General features: G+C 46.0%; 2 protein-coding genes across 2 annotated transcripts; one reads left to right on the top strand and one right to left on the bottom strand.

The window, feature by feature from the left end:
* Positions 1-84: 84 nt before the first annotated feature.
* Positions 85-872, top strand: NCBP2AS2 (NCBP2 antisense 2 (head to head)). The gene has a single exon (XM_054574955.1). The coding sequence runs from the start codon at positions 144-146 to the stop codon at positions 441-443; it is 300 nt and encodes a 99-aa protein (XP_054430930.1). The 5' UTR covers positions 85-143; the 3' UTR covers positions 444-872.
* Positions 873-3,629: 2,757 nt separating this feature from the next.
* On the bottom strand, positions 3,630-8,010 carry PIGZ (phosphatidylinositol glycan anchor biosynthesis class Z). The gene is made up of 2 exons (XM_054574954.1): positions 7,878-8,010; positions 3,630-5,819 (listed from the first exon to the last, which is right to left on the bottom strand). The coding sequence occupies exons 1-2, from the start codon at positions 7,993-7,995 to the stop codon at positions 4,234-4,236; spliced, it is 1,704 nt and encodes a 567-aa protein (XP_054430929.1). The 5' UTR covers positions 7,996-8,010; the 3' UTR covers positions 3,630-4,233.
* Positions 8,011-15,309: the final 7,299 nt, after the last annotated feature.

Here is a 15,309-nt window from a genome sequence, read left to right as displayed (position 1 = left end):
CAGAAAGTCGTCATTTTGTCGACCAATCCCAGGACGGCAGTGTCGTCACTGGGAGGCGCGGGCTCAGACGTGGTCCATTATCTAGCGTCGCCGATCCGAAGCGGGGGCGGTGTCCTGCGGGTTCCGGGTCGATCCAAGCAAGGATGGTTCTAAGGAGGCTGCTGGCCGTCCTGCTGCACAGCCCGCAGATAGTGGAGCGCCTGTCCGAGTCGCGGCCTATCCGGCGTGCAGCGCAGCTCACTGCCTTCGCACTGCTGCAGGCCCAGCTGCGCGGCCAGGACGCGGCCCGTCGTCTGCGAGGTCTCGGGGGTGGGCCCGCGGCATCTCTGGGCCGCCGTGCTGCCCGCTTCAGAGACACCTTTACTAAGGAGGTACGCCGCGGCCTCCAGGAGCGCCCGGGGCCACCACCGGGTGGACAGAGGGGCCCGGACGCAAACCCCTAAACCCGGATTGGGCCGGGCCGAGATCGCTTGCTTTCCCTTCTGGTCTGGACACGGGCCTCGGGGCTAAGGAGTGATCCCCGGCACTGCGCACGGCTCCGAATCCTGACTCGGCCTGTACAGGTCTACTTCTCAGACGCCAAACGGACATCCCCGGTGCAGCCCTGTGATCGGACAGGGCACAGTGTGTGAAGAAATCCCCCGAAACCTAACAGAAATGAAGATAGGCGAGACCCTGATACTCCATGTACAGACAGCCATGGACCGTACCACTGCGCGAAAGGGAGTCTGCCCTCTGCGAATGGGATTAAAACTCGTGATAGATGATGCTGCGTCTGCACTGATGTAGCACGGCACTACCTCCAGGAGAGATCATGGGTGGAAAGACAACCTAGCGGATGCCAAAATCCTCTGATTAAATGTGCGAGCCGAGCAATGGGTATGAGTGTGGTACTTCTCTGGCAAAATGGATTAGGATTCCTGGGGACTGTAGGCCCAAGGTAGTACTAGTTAAGATCCTGAGTGCTTACTTTGTGTTGTCACTTGCTAAATGCACCCTGTGTGGGTTATCTCACTTAATCCCTACAACCACTTTCATATGGGAAAGGGTAGGCTACTTCTTAAGTTGCCCATGGCCTTACAGAACGTGATGTGAATACACAGGCCTTTGACTCCAGGGCCTAAGACCGTAGTTAGCTCTCTAAAGCATTTACCCTGACCCTCAGTGCCTGCCTCCCCATTCCCCACCATCACCACTGGTTGTTAGAACTACTGCCTACCGTGGAACAAGCTACCTGGATTCCTATTCACCATTTTAGAGGATCAAGGATACAATATAAGTATTATGGTGCAGCTAATGGACTTGCTATTAGGAAAATCCATTGTATACAGAAATGTCCTGCCATTTGAGGCTTCTGACTGAATTTCTGATCACCTCTAATTAGGCTACACAGTTATTCATGCAATATGGAGAGGTGGAAGCCACACGAGAAGCTTTTAGACTGGTAACCAAACACACTTTTATACTCTGGCTTTTCTGATAGTCATGGGAGCTAGATAGGGCTGGAGATGATGGAACTAATGTAACTTGTCTTCCACTTTCTTAATGGTCAGACTCTTGCTTGGCATCCCACCTTTCAGTCTTCCCATCAGAGGTACTATTTAATCCTCTGTAAGGCCACAAGTCCCATTCTTCTAATAACCGAAGTCCTGGTGTGGCATCCTACCCTCCTCTCCTCCTATAAGAGGACATACCCTTCTCCTAGACCAGAAGCAACTCTGGATTGTCCTTGGAGGCTGGCGGTAATGAGTCTGAGGAGCTTGTACATTCTACTGTCTTGTCTGCCCCTTTAGTCTCAGTCCCACCCGTTGGTCTCTGGATATCAAAACAGCACAATATTAGCAGTCCCCAGCCCAAACCCCTACCCTCAACATAAACAAGCACACTGACTGTCTTTTTCTTAAAAAGGGAAGAAGTGCAGCAAGCAATGAAATTTCAAGACAAACTGGCCATTTAGTAAGAAAGGAAGGAAAGCAAGAAAAGGGAGCACTTGCTTATTTTTTTTTTTTTTTTTTTGTGGAAGGAGTATATAAGAGTTCCCTCCATTCCTGTAGAACATACCTGGAAGCAGAGAGAAAACTCCTTTCTGCTCCAACTGGAGGTGACTGGGATGTCTCCTCACATCATTGTAAAAGCGTCCAGTGTTTATATCGGTGGTTTGCCTTCTCACCAGTTACCCTGTTACTAAAGAAACAGACCAAATCCTCCCAACCCCCACAATAGCCTCCCAGCATGTTGTTCAAGCCCTTCTAAGCTTTGCCAGAAAGAGAAGCAACTTAGCCCCTCATCCTGCAGACCCTGCAGTACAGGGTAATTCCAGTTCACCTTTTGATGCCACACAGGTGCAAACATTTCACAGACAAATTTATTAGAGCCCAGGCCACCACAATCTACATGGACTGCTACACCAGCAGTTTCTCCAGGGCATTCTGAGTTGGTGGACCCAACTGGGGAAGGGAAGAGGCAGAAGCCCAAGGAGTTTGAGGCCCTAGACTCTTGGGTGTCTCTGAGGTGGCACTTGGGTTTATATCTGTGGACAGAAATGCCATCTTTGGCTGCAAAATAAGTAAGTGCTTATCAGTTGCCAGGGATGATGCCTTAGTGATAGGAAGACAAGTGAGAGGTTTGTAGCAGAAACATAAACCACAGGAATAGTGAATTGTCACGAATGAGCCTGTAGAGTTTAAATGAGGCAAATGCCTGATAGTGTTCCAGAACCAGTTTGTACTGTTTCACGAGAGTAGATCCTTGGTATCTCCTCCCAACTTGGAATTCAGTAACATCAATTTAGTAGTCTGAAATCAGCCATGTGGGAGTATTTACACCACAGAAATTGGCAAATGCTGTAAATTGGGGCTATTTTGCCCCCCAAAACAGGTTGCTACACTACCAGCCTACTAAATTTCCTCTTCCTTGGGGTTGGAGTCATGAGAAAAGTATGGCAGTTAGACCCTAGCAGCAGTCATAGGACAGCATGCCTGTGAGGGGTGTAGATTTAAGATTATCCAAGGTTTTAGCCAGCAAAAGGCAAGACTAGAAAAACACTCAGGTTTGGTCATTTGTGTAGGTTTGGTCTGCTCTGTGCTGATGTCCAGCTTACTGATCTCTGGCCCTGTTGTCTCTTGTTCACATAAGATGGCAGAAGTGTGAGGTGTGAGAATAAGGACAGATGAAGTACCACAGCTCCTCATGGTCCCAGTGGTCTGGGACCTGCATGCTCAGGAGTGTGACGGCTTCCATCAAAGCAGCAGATGTTGGTTTGGCATGGGGCTTGCTCTCCATCCTGTGAAGAGAGGTTTCAGACACGGCCTTTGAGCTCAGAAAGGGATCAGATCACATTTAAGAAGAAAGGCTTCTGGAAGCACCAGGTTGTCAAGTGCTGCTAGAAGCTGACTCAGTATTGTGTGTTCTCTACTCCGAGAGGGGCAGGCTTGGGAGGGAAAATTATTCTTAAAAGAAGAATGATCCTTTATCCAGGAGAATCCTTGAAGAATGAGATGCTGAAATGTCCCACTGCCATTTATGGATGGGAGTGGAAGGGAGTGGAAAGAAATATTCCAGAACTACGTTTTTAGTAATAACCAAACACTAAGAAAGCAGGCACTAAAGTGCAATTAAATATACCACCACACCCACTTCTATGCCTAAAGATCTTTAGGAGAGACATGCCGATCTAGCCAGAGGACATGCACCGCAGACCCAGGAATGACAGTGTTAGCTGTCAGACACCTCAGACATCCTCTGAACCATTGTATAGGTTGGGAAACTGAGGCTGGGTAAGGGAAGAGACTTTCTTAAAATCACAAAGCCAGTGAGTGTCAGACCAGGGACTAGAACTCAGGTCCCTTGAATCTGAGGTACCTACTCTCTACATCTCCACTGTCTCCTAGGTGTCTAGGAAGCTAAGAAGTTGTCCTGACAGCAAGAGGTAAGGCATCCTGGAAGGTTTGGAGATTACTGAGTAATGTCATTAGCAGATAGTTTTCTCTTCACAACCAGGTGCTATCATATATTTAAAACAGCACAGGGGCTGGAAGGAATTAGGCAGGAACAGACATTAGGGGCCAAAGTTCTCTGGGGACCTTGACCAGTCAGATCTTTGATCTTTGCGGGGAAAAGGATACCAGGTTACCCAGAAAGTAAAACAGCCAAGGGCTGTGCATAGGTGAGGCAGTGGCGGGAGCTCTGGAAGGGGAAGGAAAGGAAGAGAATCAGGGCTGTGCTCCAGCCCAGCTACCTACACAGAAGGTGGAGTGGTGGCTTCACCTGTGGCAGTGGATTTCCTGTCATGTTGTCAGGCTTTTCCCCGAGCTCCAGTATGTGAAGGCTGAGATGGTCCCTCCAAGCCCCACTCAACAGGGAGGATAGGGCTGGTGGGTCCTCAAGGGTCAAGTGGGGAAACACGAGTGTCTCACTCTTGAGAGGAAAGCTGCACTTCTCCATGGCAGGCCTGGTGGTGCCAGGGGTCACCACAAAAAGGCGGCAAAGCCACTGCCCACCAGCCACCTGGCAGGCTGGTCGTCTGGTGAAGTCATTCAGGGCTTGGCACAGGACCCAGTCCTCAGTCCCACCCATGTCCACCACCTCCACAGGTGATCCCAGACCTGGCAGATGTAGGAGGTGCCGGGGAGGCATGTAGGTGTGGGTGAAGAGGAGTGTGTAGTGGGTAGGCACACTTGGGAGCACAGGTGCATGAACCACTCGCTCCAGGTGCTCCAGGCCAGGCACGAGACCCCCCTGGTGCAGGCAGCCAAAGAAGAGGGCCCCCAGGGCATTGAAGAGGACCAGGGTGCCCTTGTAGGGCACAGGTTGGGTCTGTGGACTACAAAGCAAGACCAGGGGGACCAGAAGGGGAATCAGAAACCGAGCCTCCTGGTGGCTAAAAGCAGACAGCAGAGCCAGGGGCAGGAAGTAGAGGAGCAGGAGGTGAGACCTGGGGCTGGACAGTAGACACTGGGCATCCAACATCCTCCGAAAGCCCATTTGTACAAAGGCCTGGAAGCAGACTTGCAGCTGTTGCCACCCAGCCTGCAGGGCCTGGGCATGCAGCATCCCAAAGAGCAGAAAGCCATTGACTGCCAGGTGAGTGAGCCGCAAGTGTGTGCCGTGCCTCACCAGGTTTTGAGGATCCAGGTTGTAGTGCAAGAAATTGGCAGGTGTAAGGACAAAGGTCCTGGATCTAGGGCTGGAGAAATACCAGCTGTCCACAGCCACAAACACTGCTGCGGTGAGGGTTGCTCCTGGGAGGAGCCCCAGGGCTTCCTTGGTCAGTGACTTGAAGGCAGGCTTTGCGGCTCCACAAATGCCCCAGAGAAAGATGGGGATCAGGGCAAAGGCCAGAAAGGTGGGCCGGTTGAAGAAGCCAGCAGCCACAATGCTGCCGAGAAGCCAGCTGTGCCACCACGGGCTTGGGGCAGGCTTTTTGGGTGTGGAGCTCCAAGCTACACGGGAGGATACCAGTACCAGCAGCCATGAAAACAGCAGTCCCTCGATGGCGTTGGAGAAGGTCCTTGTATAGAAGACCAGGGTGACGTAGGAACCAGACAGCAGGACCAGGGCATTCCAGCGCTCCGCCCTCCACAGTGGGGCCAGGTGGTAGACGGCCACATCCAGGGCAAAAGAGAGGGCAGTGAGGAGGAGCCGGGGTGCCACGAGCAGCACATAGCCACTCACTGGGACAGGCCACGGCCCCAGCTCTTCCCAGAGCCTGAGCAGCCAGAAAGCAGAGCCAGAGGTCAGCAGTGGAAAGACCACCGTGCGGCAGGAGCTGCTGGGCTGAAACTCCCAGGGCCGGGCGGCCTCTATGCCGAGGATGTCCTCTGCAGAGAGAGAAGCAGAGGTGAACCAGTTCCAAGCTCAGGGAATATGGTAGACAAAATTCTACGATGGCCCCCAAGATATTCGAGCCCCGGTAATGTTCACTCCCCACATAACTCCTGAGACTGTAAATAGGATGGATTTAACTCTTGTGATTAGGGGATGGCTGACCATATGAGAGAGCAATAACCCAGATGGGCCTGATAAAATCACACTAGCCCTTTAAAGGCAGAGCATTTTCTCCAGTTGGTGACAGAAAAGGACATCGGAGATTCAAACCATTAAAAGGATTTGACGCACCATTGCTGTCTTAAGATGGAAGGAGCCACTGGAAAGGCATGTGGGTAGTCTCTAGGAGCTGAGGGCAGTCCCTAGCCGACAGACAGCAAGGAACGGGGACTTCAGTCACATAGCCGAAATAAACTAAATTCTTCCAACGAGAAGAATGACCTTGGGAAGCAGGTTTCCCCCCAGAGCTTCAGAGAAGAACTCAGCCCAACCTATACGTCGATTTCAAGCCCTAAGAAGAGAACCCATGCCTGACTTCTAATCAACAGAGCTGTGAACTAACAGTTTTAAGCTGCTAGGTTTGTGATTTGTTATGCAGCAATAGAAATGAATGTAGGAGAGTTCAGCCCTTTGATGCCTGACCTGTGAAGGGAGTAGGAGGAACCATGCCTGGGACACGAGGTGACAATGTGCCCTGGACAGGGTGTATGGTGAGGAGCAGGGAGTGGTTCCAATTATCTCCTCAGATTTAAAGTCTCCAAAGTCAGAGTCAAAAACTCATCTCTGTAATAATGATTGTTATTCAGGATAGGCAGTATGAGGAGGGGAAAGGGAATGAGCAGTTGTGGCTATGGTCAAAGAGACTTTAGTTTTGTGTGTATTTAAATTTTTTTTATAAGAAGAATATATCCAAGCAGTACTTAGGTAATTAAAAGGATCCTCGTCAGCTGGCCCTGGTCTATGGTCCTTTGCCCCAGTCTCCCAGAGCTCTGAGGGGCGAGGGTGAGGGAAATAAACCTTTAGTTTCTGCATCTCAGCTCCAACCCCACCACTTCTCATCTTGAAAATATTGCTGGGTTTTTTTAGGGCTTTCCTCGCCCTACTTATTCCTCTAACCTTTTAGCCATTTTCTCTCTTTATATCACAAGGTAAATGGGGAACAGAAAACCTAGGATCAGATCAATTTGGCTGCTTTTTACTGGTTTTGGTTTTAAAAAGTGTAGAAAAGCAGACTGGACCTTTCAAGTTAAATCCACTTGTTGAGGTCTGTGGCGGAAATAGCTGAATGTCTCCCCAATATCCATTTCCTTCTTATTCCTTAGCCTCTTCAGTGGGACATGTGGTCAATTATAAAGAGTGTAATTTTCAGCTTCCTTTGCAGCTAGGTGTGGCCAAGTGATACATTCTGACTAATTGAATGGAAATGGGCAGAAGGTATGTGACTTTCAAAAATGCCCTTGAAGAGAGGAGACATGCCCATTTCTTCTCCAGTGGCTGGAAAGACTTGGTTTTAGACTTGATGGCTGGAGCTCAAGCAGCCATCTTGAACTGTGAGGAGGAAGCCATGTGCCCAGAGCATCTGAAAAGCCTCAAGGTCCCTAGCAACCATCCTCATGATGTGTCCTGCACCAGATAAGTGCTAACAAGTGAGCATTCCGGGTCTGGGTTCCCCAGTCCTTATGTAAATCTACAGAAGAAAAGTTACATTATCTCACATTACAACCCTGTGTAAGTTTTCCCAGTCACTGGGGAAGTCCAACACAAATCCTTTCACTGAGAAATACAGAATAGTTTTTCTTCTAAATAACCTGTACTGTTGGTCTAAGCAGGAAAACACCAAAGAGGCTGGCATTTCATTAGTTACCATCCAGAAGGTAAATGTTACCATTCAGGAAGGAGATGCTAAGTCCCCACTCCCAAGTTCTTATTCTAGAGAGGCTCATGGATTTACTGCTCATCTACACAGATATGTTTCTCCCTCCTCACTAAATATGCAGTCAGCTCCAATCCAGACTTTGCTGCGACTTATCTTTACGCATGCAATGCTTTACCTGCCATGACCTCAGGTGACTGGAAGAACTCATCTGGGTGCACATAGCCTGTTTGTGGGAGGAGACACCACAGCAGGCGGAGCAGGCCGAGGCCGCCCCACAGCACCCTCGATGCCATCTTCAGATCCGATTTCTTCTAAGACACTGGGCCAAGAGCCTTCTGAATGACCTCTCAGCTACTTGAGATGCTGTTCTGGATCCACAGATCTGTATCTGCTAACAATAACATTTGTTAGTTATTATCATGTAAATTATCATATGTTCAATCATCTGAATAAACTCAAAGTGGATTTATGTACAATTAAAATGATAATGATAACTGCTGCTATTTGCTGAGTGTTAAGTGCCAGAAAGGTTACATGTGTATCTCATTTAAACCTTTCCACAGCCTGGGGCAGTAGGTCTCACCGTCTCCTTTTTACAGATGGGAAAATTGAGACCTCTGTTGAGTAACCTGGTTACTTGATAATCATATTTGGTGGGTCTAAATATGATACTTGCTAAATATAACATTTGCTAGCATGACATTTTGCTAAGTGTCTAAATATAACATTTGCAAGTAGGATTAGGGTGCCCTACAAATCTGGGTCTCAAAACCCCTGTCCTGTCCACAGCTCCTTTCCATAGGCAAGCATGGCAACCTATCTCTTGCTGTTCTGAAAACTTGAGAACCTCCATGGATTCCATCCAATTCACTGCAGAAATGCACCCAATTCCACTCTGCTGTCTCCCGTCACTCCCTCCAACTTGCACACACCCTGGAGCCTACCCTTTAGAAACTGATGGGAATTTACTGGAGGATCTGAATGTGATGTACTAGTATCAGTTAAGTGGGTGTTTTTGGGGGATGATGAGGTTATGAAGGTGCGGCCCTCATGAATGGGGTAGTGTTTCTATAAATGAGCCTCCACAGTGTCCCCTCCCCCATGTGCATCATGTGAAGACACAGCCAGAAGTTGCTGACTCTGAACCAGGAAGTGGCCCTTCACCATCCTGCCACCTTGGGCCAGCTGCTTATATCCTAAACTTCAGGTTCCTCATCAAGAAAGTAAGATGACAGTATCAACCTCATGGGGCTGGGGGAGAATTCAAGAGCAATTACACAGAGGGCATTTAGTATACAGAGCTTGCAGGTGTAAGTGATCAATCTGAAGTTGCCATTACTACTTTCTTAGTGGAGGCACAAGGTAATGAAGTCCTGGCTGCTCTGGGCACTCCAGGAAATCCTCAAAGTAGCATATCTGCTGGCTATGAAAATAAACAGCATTTGGTTCCATCTGGTTGCTTAGATACATTTATGCATGTGTTTCAAACTTTTCTTTAAGAACAAAACTTTTAGCCCTGGCCGAGTAGCTCAGCTGGTTACAGAGTCATATAGATACGCCAAGGTTGTGGGTTCAGTCTCCAGGCAGGACACATATAAGAAATAACCAATGAATGCATAAATAAGTAGAAAAACAAATGTTTCTTTCGTTCTCCAAATTAATAAATAAAAATATATACTAAGAAAGAAAAAGAACAGAACTTTTACTCCGTGATTAGAATTAAAATACCAAATCCATTGCGCTGATTGGGAACACAAACTCAGCCTGCCCTGCACTGATGTGGGTAGTTACAGAACAAGCCGGGATCCTGAGTCTGCACTATTTTCCCTCTGCAGCAGCAGAAGAAATTCAGCAAGGGGACATCTGTTTATTTTTTTAAAGATTTTATTTATTTATTTTTAGAGAGAGAGAAAGGGAGGGAGAAAGGGAGAGAAACATCAATGTGCAGGAGATTCATCGATTGGTTGCCTCCTGTGCACCCTCAACTATGGACGTGGCCTGCAGCCCAGGCATGTGCCCTGACTGGGAATTGAACTGGTGACCTTTTGGTTTGCAGGCCAGCACTCAACCCACTGAGCCACACCAGCCAGGACAGGACATCTATTTAGTGTCCATGATCTCTTCCCCCTTTCCCAAGTACTCAGACTTCCCACTGAGAACTACATGCCTCACCTGCTACCACCAGTTTTCAGTGTTAAAATTATGACAGAGACCTTAACCTGGACAGAAATCAGAGGGCCTGTGGAGGCGATCTCCAGTGGCCCAGTTGGTTAGCAGGTGGTACTTATAGAGCAGTATATGTTCTTCGTACATGTGTCTGCACATACTGGATTGGAATCTTTCTTTTTCTCGAATAAATCCTTCTGGTGATAGAATACCTAGTTAACTTTTGTTTTATAGTTGACATCAGCTATGTGGCCTGGGATTTGATCCCATCCCTAAAACTAGGAATAGACCCTGAATGGTTTAAGGCAAATAACATTTCCCATCCCACTGGGCACACTATGGGCACATGACAAGCTGGTCAGAAAAGAGGAACTAGGAAAAGTACATACTGGCAAAGGTGTGAGGACTTATAATAACTTTAATTTCATAATTTGTGGCCCAATATTGGGACTTTTTCAGCTGAGCTCTCAAGCTGCTTGCAGAAGATAACTTTGCCTTTTTGGGTTCCAGAACTATCCCCCTGTGCTGATTGTACTGTTTGATAAACTGTACTCCTTGCATCACTGTTAAAAAAATACTCCCTGTACTGCCCTGACCGGTGTGGCTCAGTTGGTTGATTGTCGTCCCACAAAGCGGAAGGTTGCCAGTTCAATTCCTGGTCAGGGCACATGCCTAGGTTTGGGGTTTGGTCCCCAGTGAAGCATGTACAAGAGGCAACTGACGGATATTTCTCACATTGATGTTTCTCTCCCTCTTTCTTCCTCCCTCCCCTTCTCTCTAAAAATAAATAAATAAATAAATAAAATCTTAAAAATATTTAAAAAACACCCCATGTACTATGATTGTGTGATCAAAGACAACTCTTTTGTTCTACAAGCCTGCAGGCTTGAGCTGAAACTAGGACTTGATAAATGTTTAGTCATGTATTACCCACTGTTCTCATCTCACAACCATACGTGCTTAATCATTGAGTCAGCCAATCATTGAAGGTCCAGTTGCCATCCACCAATCAGAAAACAAATGATGTAAGTTTTTGGTCTTGTTTTCCTTAGCAAGCCATCTCTTTAATCTACAGCTCCTTGAAATTTAGTCTTTATAAACAGTGCCGGACTCCCTCCATTTTGGAACATATTCTGAGTTCAGACTAAGATTACATTTCCCATTTTGCAAATCTTTATCTGAAGAAACTCTTTAAATAGCTTTAAAAAGGTACCTCCCAACTTTTGTTTACATGAAGGTCATGATCTTTCTTTTCTCTGCCAGATTTGGTGGGTGTTGTGGTGAGAAATGTGTTCTTTAGACCCTTCTGGGGTGGGTGAGCAGGTCTTACACAGTAACTCCACTCTAACATTCCAATCTCATTTACCCTGGATTTCTGTCAATATAAATTGGGAAAATCACACCGGTCTTTTGGGTGGATCACAAACCTCCTTGTGGGTTACACTTTGTACCTTCTCTTTATGCACCTGCTGGAACTTAGTTTAGAAGCAAAGGAGGGTATTGGGGTGGGTCCTGAGGAGAATCAGAATTGTCTAGCAAAGCAACTGCTTCACGGGAGGCCATTACCATTTCCAAAAGCTGTGCAGGGTTCATTCCCTCAGATGGGAGTGGAAGAACTGCTTATATTGGTAAAAAAAAGACTCATCAGAATTTAGGGACTCAACTGTCCTTTCTGAAAGGACATAGCCTGCACCATTTGCTATCTTCTGAGCTTATGTCCACAGAACTGGAAAATTACTGGAAAAGCAAGAACAGAACGAGACTAACCACTCCCCTACAACCACATGCAAAAGATAACACTGGAGCAAACTGCAGTTTCTGAAACCTGTGTTACGACACCCCTAACAGCCCAGGGCTATACGACAGCAACCCCTTCCCCAAACCTTTGTAAGCCAATAAAAGCTTAAAACCCCAACCCCTCAGGGCCAGTGTATTTCTCCACTCCTGGCCCCTTTCCTCTCTTGGGAAGTGAAAAGCTTTGTTCTCTGCGTTTTCATCTCTTTCTGAATTCTTTCACAGCCCGCCCTAATGAGCACTCTAACGCCCCAGCTCAGTCAGTCCTCTCACATGTCCCCATTCCAACGTTCATGATTCCATTCCTTCCTAATCAATGCCCTCACTTAAACAGTGGACACCCTTTGAGGCTGACAATTCATTTTGTATTGTAATTTAGCCACTTACAGGATGAGATTCTGGTTTTGGTTTTTTAGCAATTTCAGCCCTGCAGGCAAGAGGAGATAAGGGTCTCTTTCAGGGCAGACACTGAAGTTTTCTGGTAATTTAAAAAATGTTTTGTTTTGTTTTTTTAATTGATTTGAGAGAGAGGAAGGAAAGAAGGGAGGTAGGGAGAACGGGGCGGGGGGGGTGGTGGGGAGAGAGAAACATTGATTTCTGTATGCGCCCTAACTGGGAAATGAACCCGCGATCTGGTGTATGGGGATGGCACTTTATCCAGCTGAACTACCCAGCCAGGACAATGAGATAATTCTTTTTTTTTTTAAGCATTATTTTTATTGACTCTGCTATTACAGTTGGTCCATTTTTTCTCTTTATCCCATTCCACCCTGCACTCCCACCCCCTCCAGCATCATCCCCGACCTTAGTTCATGTCCATGGGTCATACACATAAGTTCTGTGGCTTCTCCATATCCTATACTATTCTTAACCTCCCCATCTATTTTGTGCCAACCAATTTGTGCTTCTTATTCTCTGTACCGTTTTCACACATTCTCACCCCACCGCCCCCACCCCTGCACTGATAACCCTCTTTGTGACCTCCATTTCTGTGATTCGGTTTCTGTTCTAGTTTGCTTAGTTTCTTTTTGGTTTTGTTTTTAGGTTCAGTTGTTGATAGTTGTGGGTTTATCATTTTACTGTTCATAGTTTCTGATCTTCATCTTTTTCTTAGATAAGTACCTTTAACATTTCATATAATGAGGGTTTGGTGATGATGAACTCCTTTAACTTTACCTTATCTGGGAAGCACTGTATCTGCCTTTCCATTCTAAATGGTAGCTTTGCTGGATAGAATAACCTAGGTTGTAGGTCCTTGCTTTCTATGACTTTGAATACTTATTTCCAGCACCTTTGTGCCAGTCCCTTTTGAAAAGGTCCCTTTTGAGAAGTCTTATGGGAACTCCTTTGTAGGGAACTGTCTCCTTTTCTCTTGCTGTTTTTAAGGTTCTCTCCTTATCGTTAATCTTGGGTAATGTAATTATGATGTGCCTTGGTGTGTGCTTCCTTGGATCCAACTTCTTTGGGACTCTCTGAGCTCCCTGGATCTCCTGGAAGTCTATTTCCTTTGCCAGATAGGGGAAGTTTCCCTTCATTATTTTTTCAAATAAGTTTTCAATTTCTTGCTCTTCCTCTTTTCCTTCTGGCACCTCTATGATTTGGATGTTGGAACATTTAGTTATCCCAGAGGTTCCTAAGCCTCTCCTCATTTTTTTGAATTCTTGTTTCTTCATTCTGTTCTGGTCGAATGTTTATCTCTTTCTTCTGCTCCAAATCATTGATTTTAGTCTGTTTCCTTCCCTTCACTGTTGGTTCCCTGTATATTTTTCTTCACTTTGCATAGCCTTCACTTCCTCATTTTGGGTCCATACTCAACCATTTCTATGAGCATCCTCATCACCAGTGTTTTGAACTGTGCATCTGATAGGTTGACTGTCTCTTTGTGCTTAGTTTTATTTTTGGAGCTTTGACCTGTTCTTTCATTTGGGCCGTATTTCTTTGTCTCAGTGGGCCTGTTATGTTGTAAGGGGCAGAGCCTTACCAGGGTGGGGCAACCCAGGTTGCTGTGTTGTGGCACCTTATGTGGGGGAGGGGTCCTAGAGGGAACAATGCTGCCTGCTCAGCTCTCGGCAGGCTTTCAGTCACTTCCTCCACCATCCACGAGCAAATTGGGCCCTTCTCATGGTGATTCCTGGGTGGGTCGGTTTGTGCACATTCTAGGACCCTGTGGGTCTCTCCAACGAACTCTCCTGTGAGGCTGAGTTTCTCCTGCTGGCACACCCCCATAGGTTTTTAAACCCAGAGGTTTTGAGGCTTTCTTTTCCCTGTGCTGGAACCCTGGATTGCAGGGTCTGTCTTGCTCCCCAGCTGTTCCTCCCAGTTTATCCACATGTAAATGTGGGACCGCCCAGTCTGCCAGCTGCTGCCTTGCTGCATGTCCTCTATGCCCTGGCCGCCTGTCTGTGCCCCTCCTATCTGTCTGGATGAATGTTTCTTCTTTGACTTCTTGGTTGTTGGACTTCCATACAGTTCGATTTTCTGGCAGTTCTGGTTATTTTTTTTTATTTTAAATTTGTTGCTGTCCTCCTTTTGGCTGTGCGAGGAGGCAAAGTATATGTACCTATGCCTCCATTGTGGCCAGAAGTTCCCTGAAATGCAGATTTTCTTTTGAAATATTTAAGTTTAGTACTATTATTGATATATTTATTTCTTACATCTTATTTTGTTTTTTCCCCCATGCTTTTTCTATAATCTCTCTTGCCTTCTTTTGGATTGACTTTTTTTTGTCTTCCTGATTCATTTTTCTCTAACAGTTTGGAAATTACATGCTCAATTTCCATCATCAAAAAAATGCAGATATTAATATTTTAATATTTCGTATACCATGTTCTGTAGTTTTTGATGTTTTTGGGTATGCATTTCTTTTTATCACAGTAGGAATTTTTTTATTTTACTTCTTCACTCTGTGAATTAGGGTCATTTGTCATCATATAAAGTAATGTTCCATTATCTTTTTTAAAAAAGCTTTTATTAATTTTTTAGAGGGCAAAGGAGGCAGAAAGAGAGGGAAACATCAGTGTGTGAGATCCATCGATCAGTTGTCTCTCTCACAACCCTGAAATGTGCCCTGACTGAATCAAACCAGCTACCTTTTGGTTCAAAGACCGGCGCTCAATCCACTGAGCCACACCAGCCAGGGATCCATTATCTTTTCAAATATTGCCTCTTCCCTCCTTTTTAGTTACTCTGTCTTTAGAATTATGAGTAAATGTGTGATAGACCCTTTTGATCTATCACCGACATAATTTTAACTTCCATTTTTTTTATTTTCATATTTTTGTCTCTCTGGGCTCTATTTCAAAAAAGTTCTTCTGTTCTATCTTCCATGTCCCTAATCATCCTTTCAGCAGTATTTCATCAGCTGTTAAATATATATATTGAATTTCGAATTTCAATTTTATATTTTTCATTTGATTTTTTTTACATCTGCTTGCTCTTTTGTCATACTTTAAAAGCTCTCTCCTATTTATTATATTATATTAAGCATACTTATTTGATATGCTAGACCTGATAACTCTAACACCAGGGATCCGAATCTGATATCTTGTTTTGGCTGGTTCTCACTAATAGTGCTTTGTTTATTTGTATGTTTAGTGAAGTATTTTATTTGGGGGGCTGCTCATTTTTAGGGGAATGTTATCTGTTAG

This window comes from Pteronotus mesoamericanus, unplaced genomic scaffold, assembly GCF_021234165.1.
Source record: "Pteronotus mesoamericanus isolate MK-2021 breed Mesoamerican mustached bat unplaced genomic scaffold, CSHL_Meso_final contig_27, whole genome shotgun sequence".
Lineage (NCBI taxonomy): Eukaryota > Metazoa > Chordata > Mammalia > Chiroptera > Mormoopidae > Pteronotus > Pteronotus mesoamericanus.
Note: the sequence above shows the minus strand (reverse complement) of the source record. Positions and strands in the feature narration are given on the sequence as shown.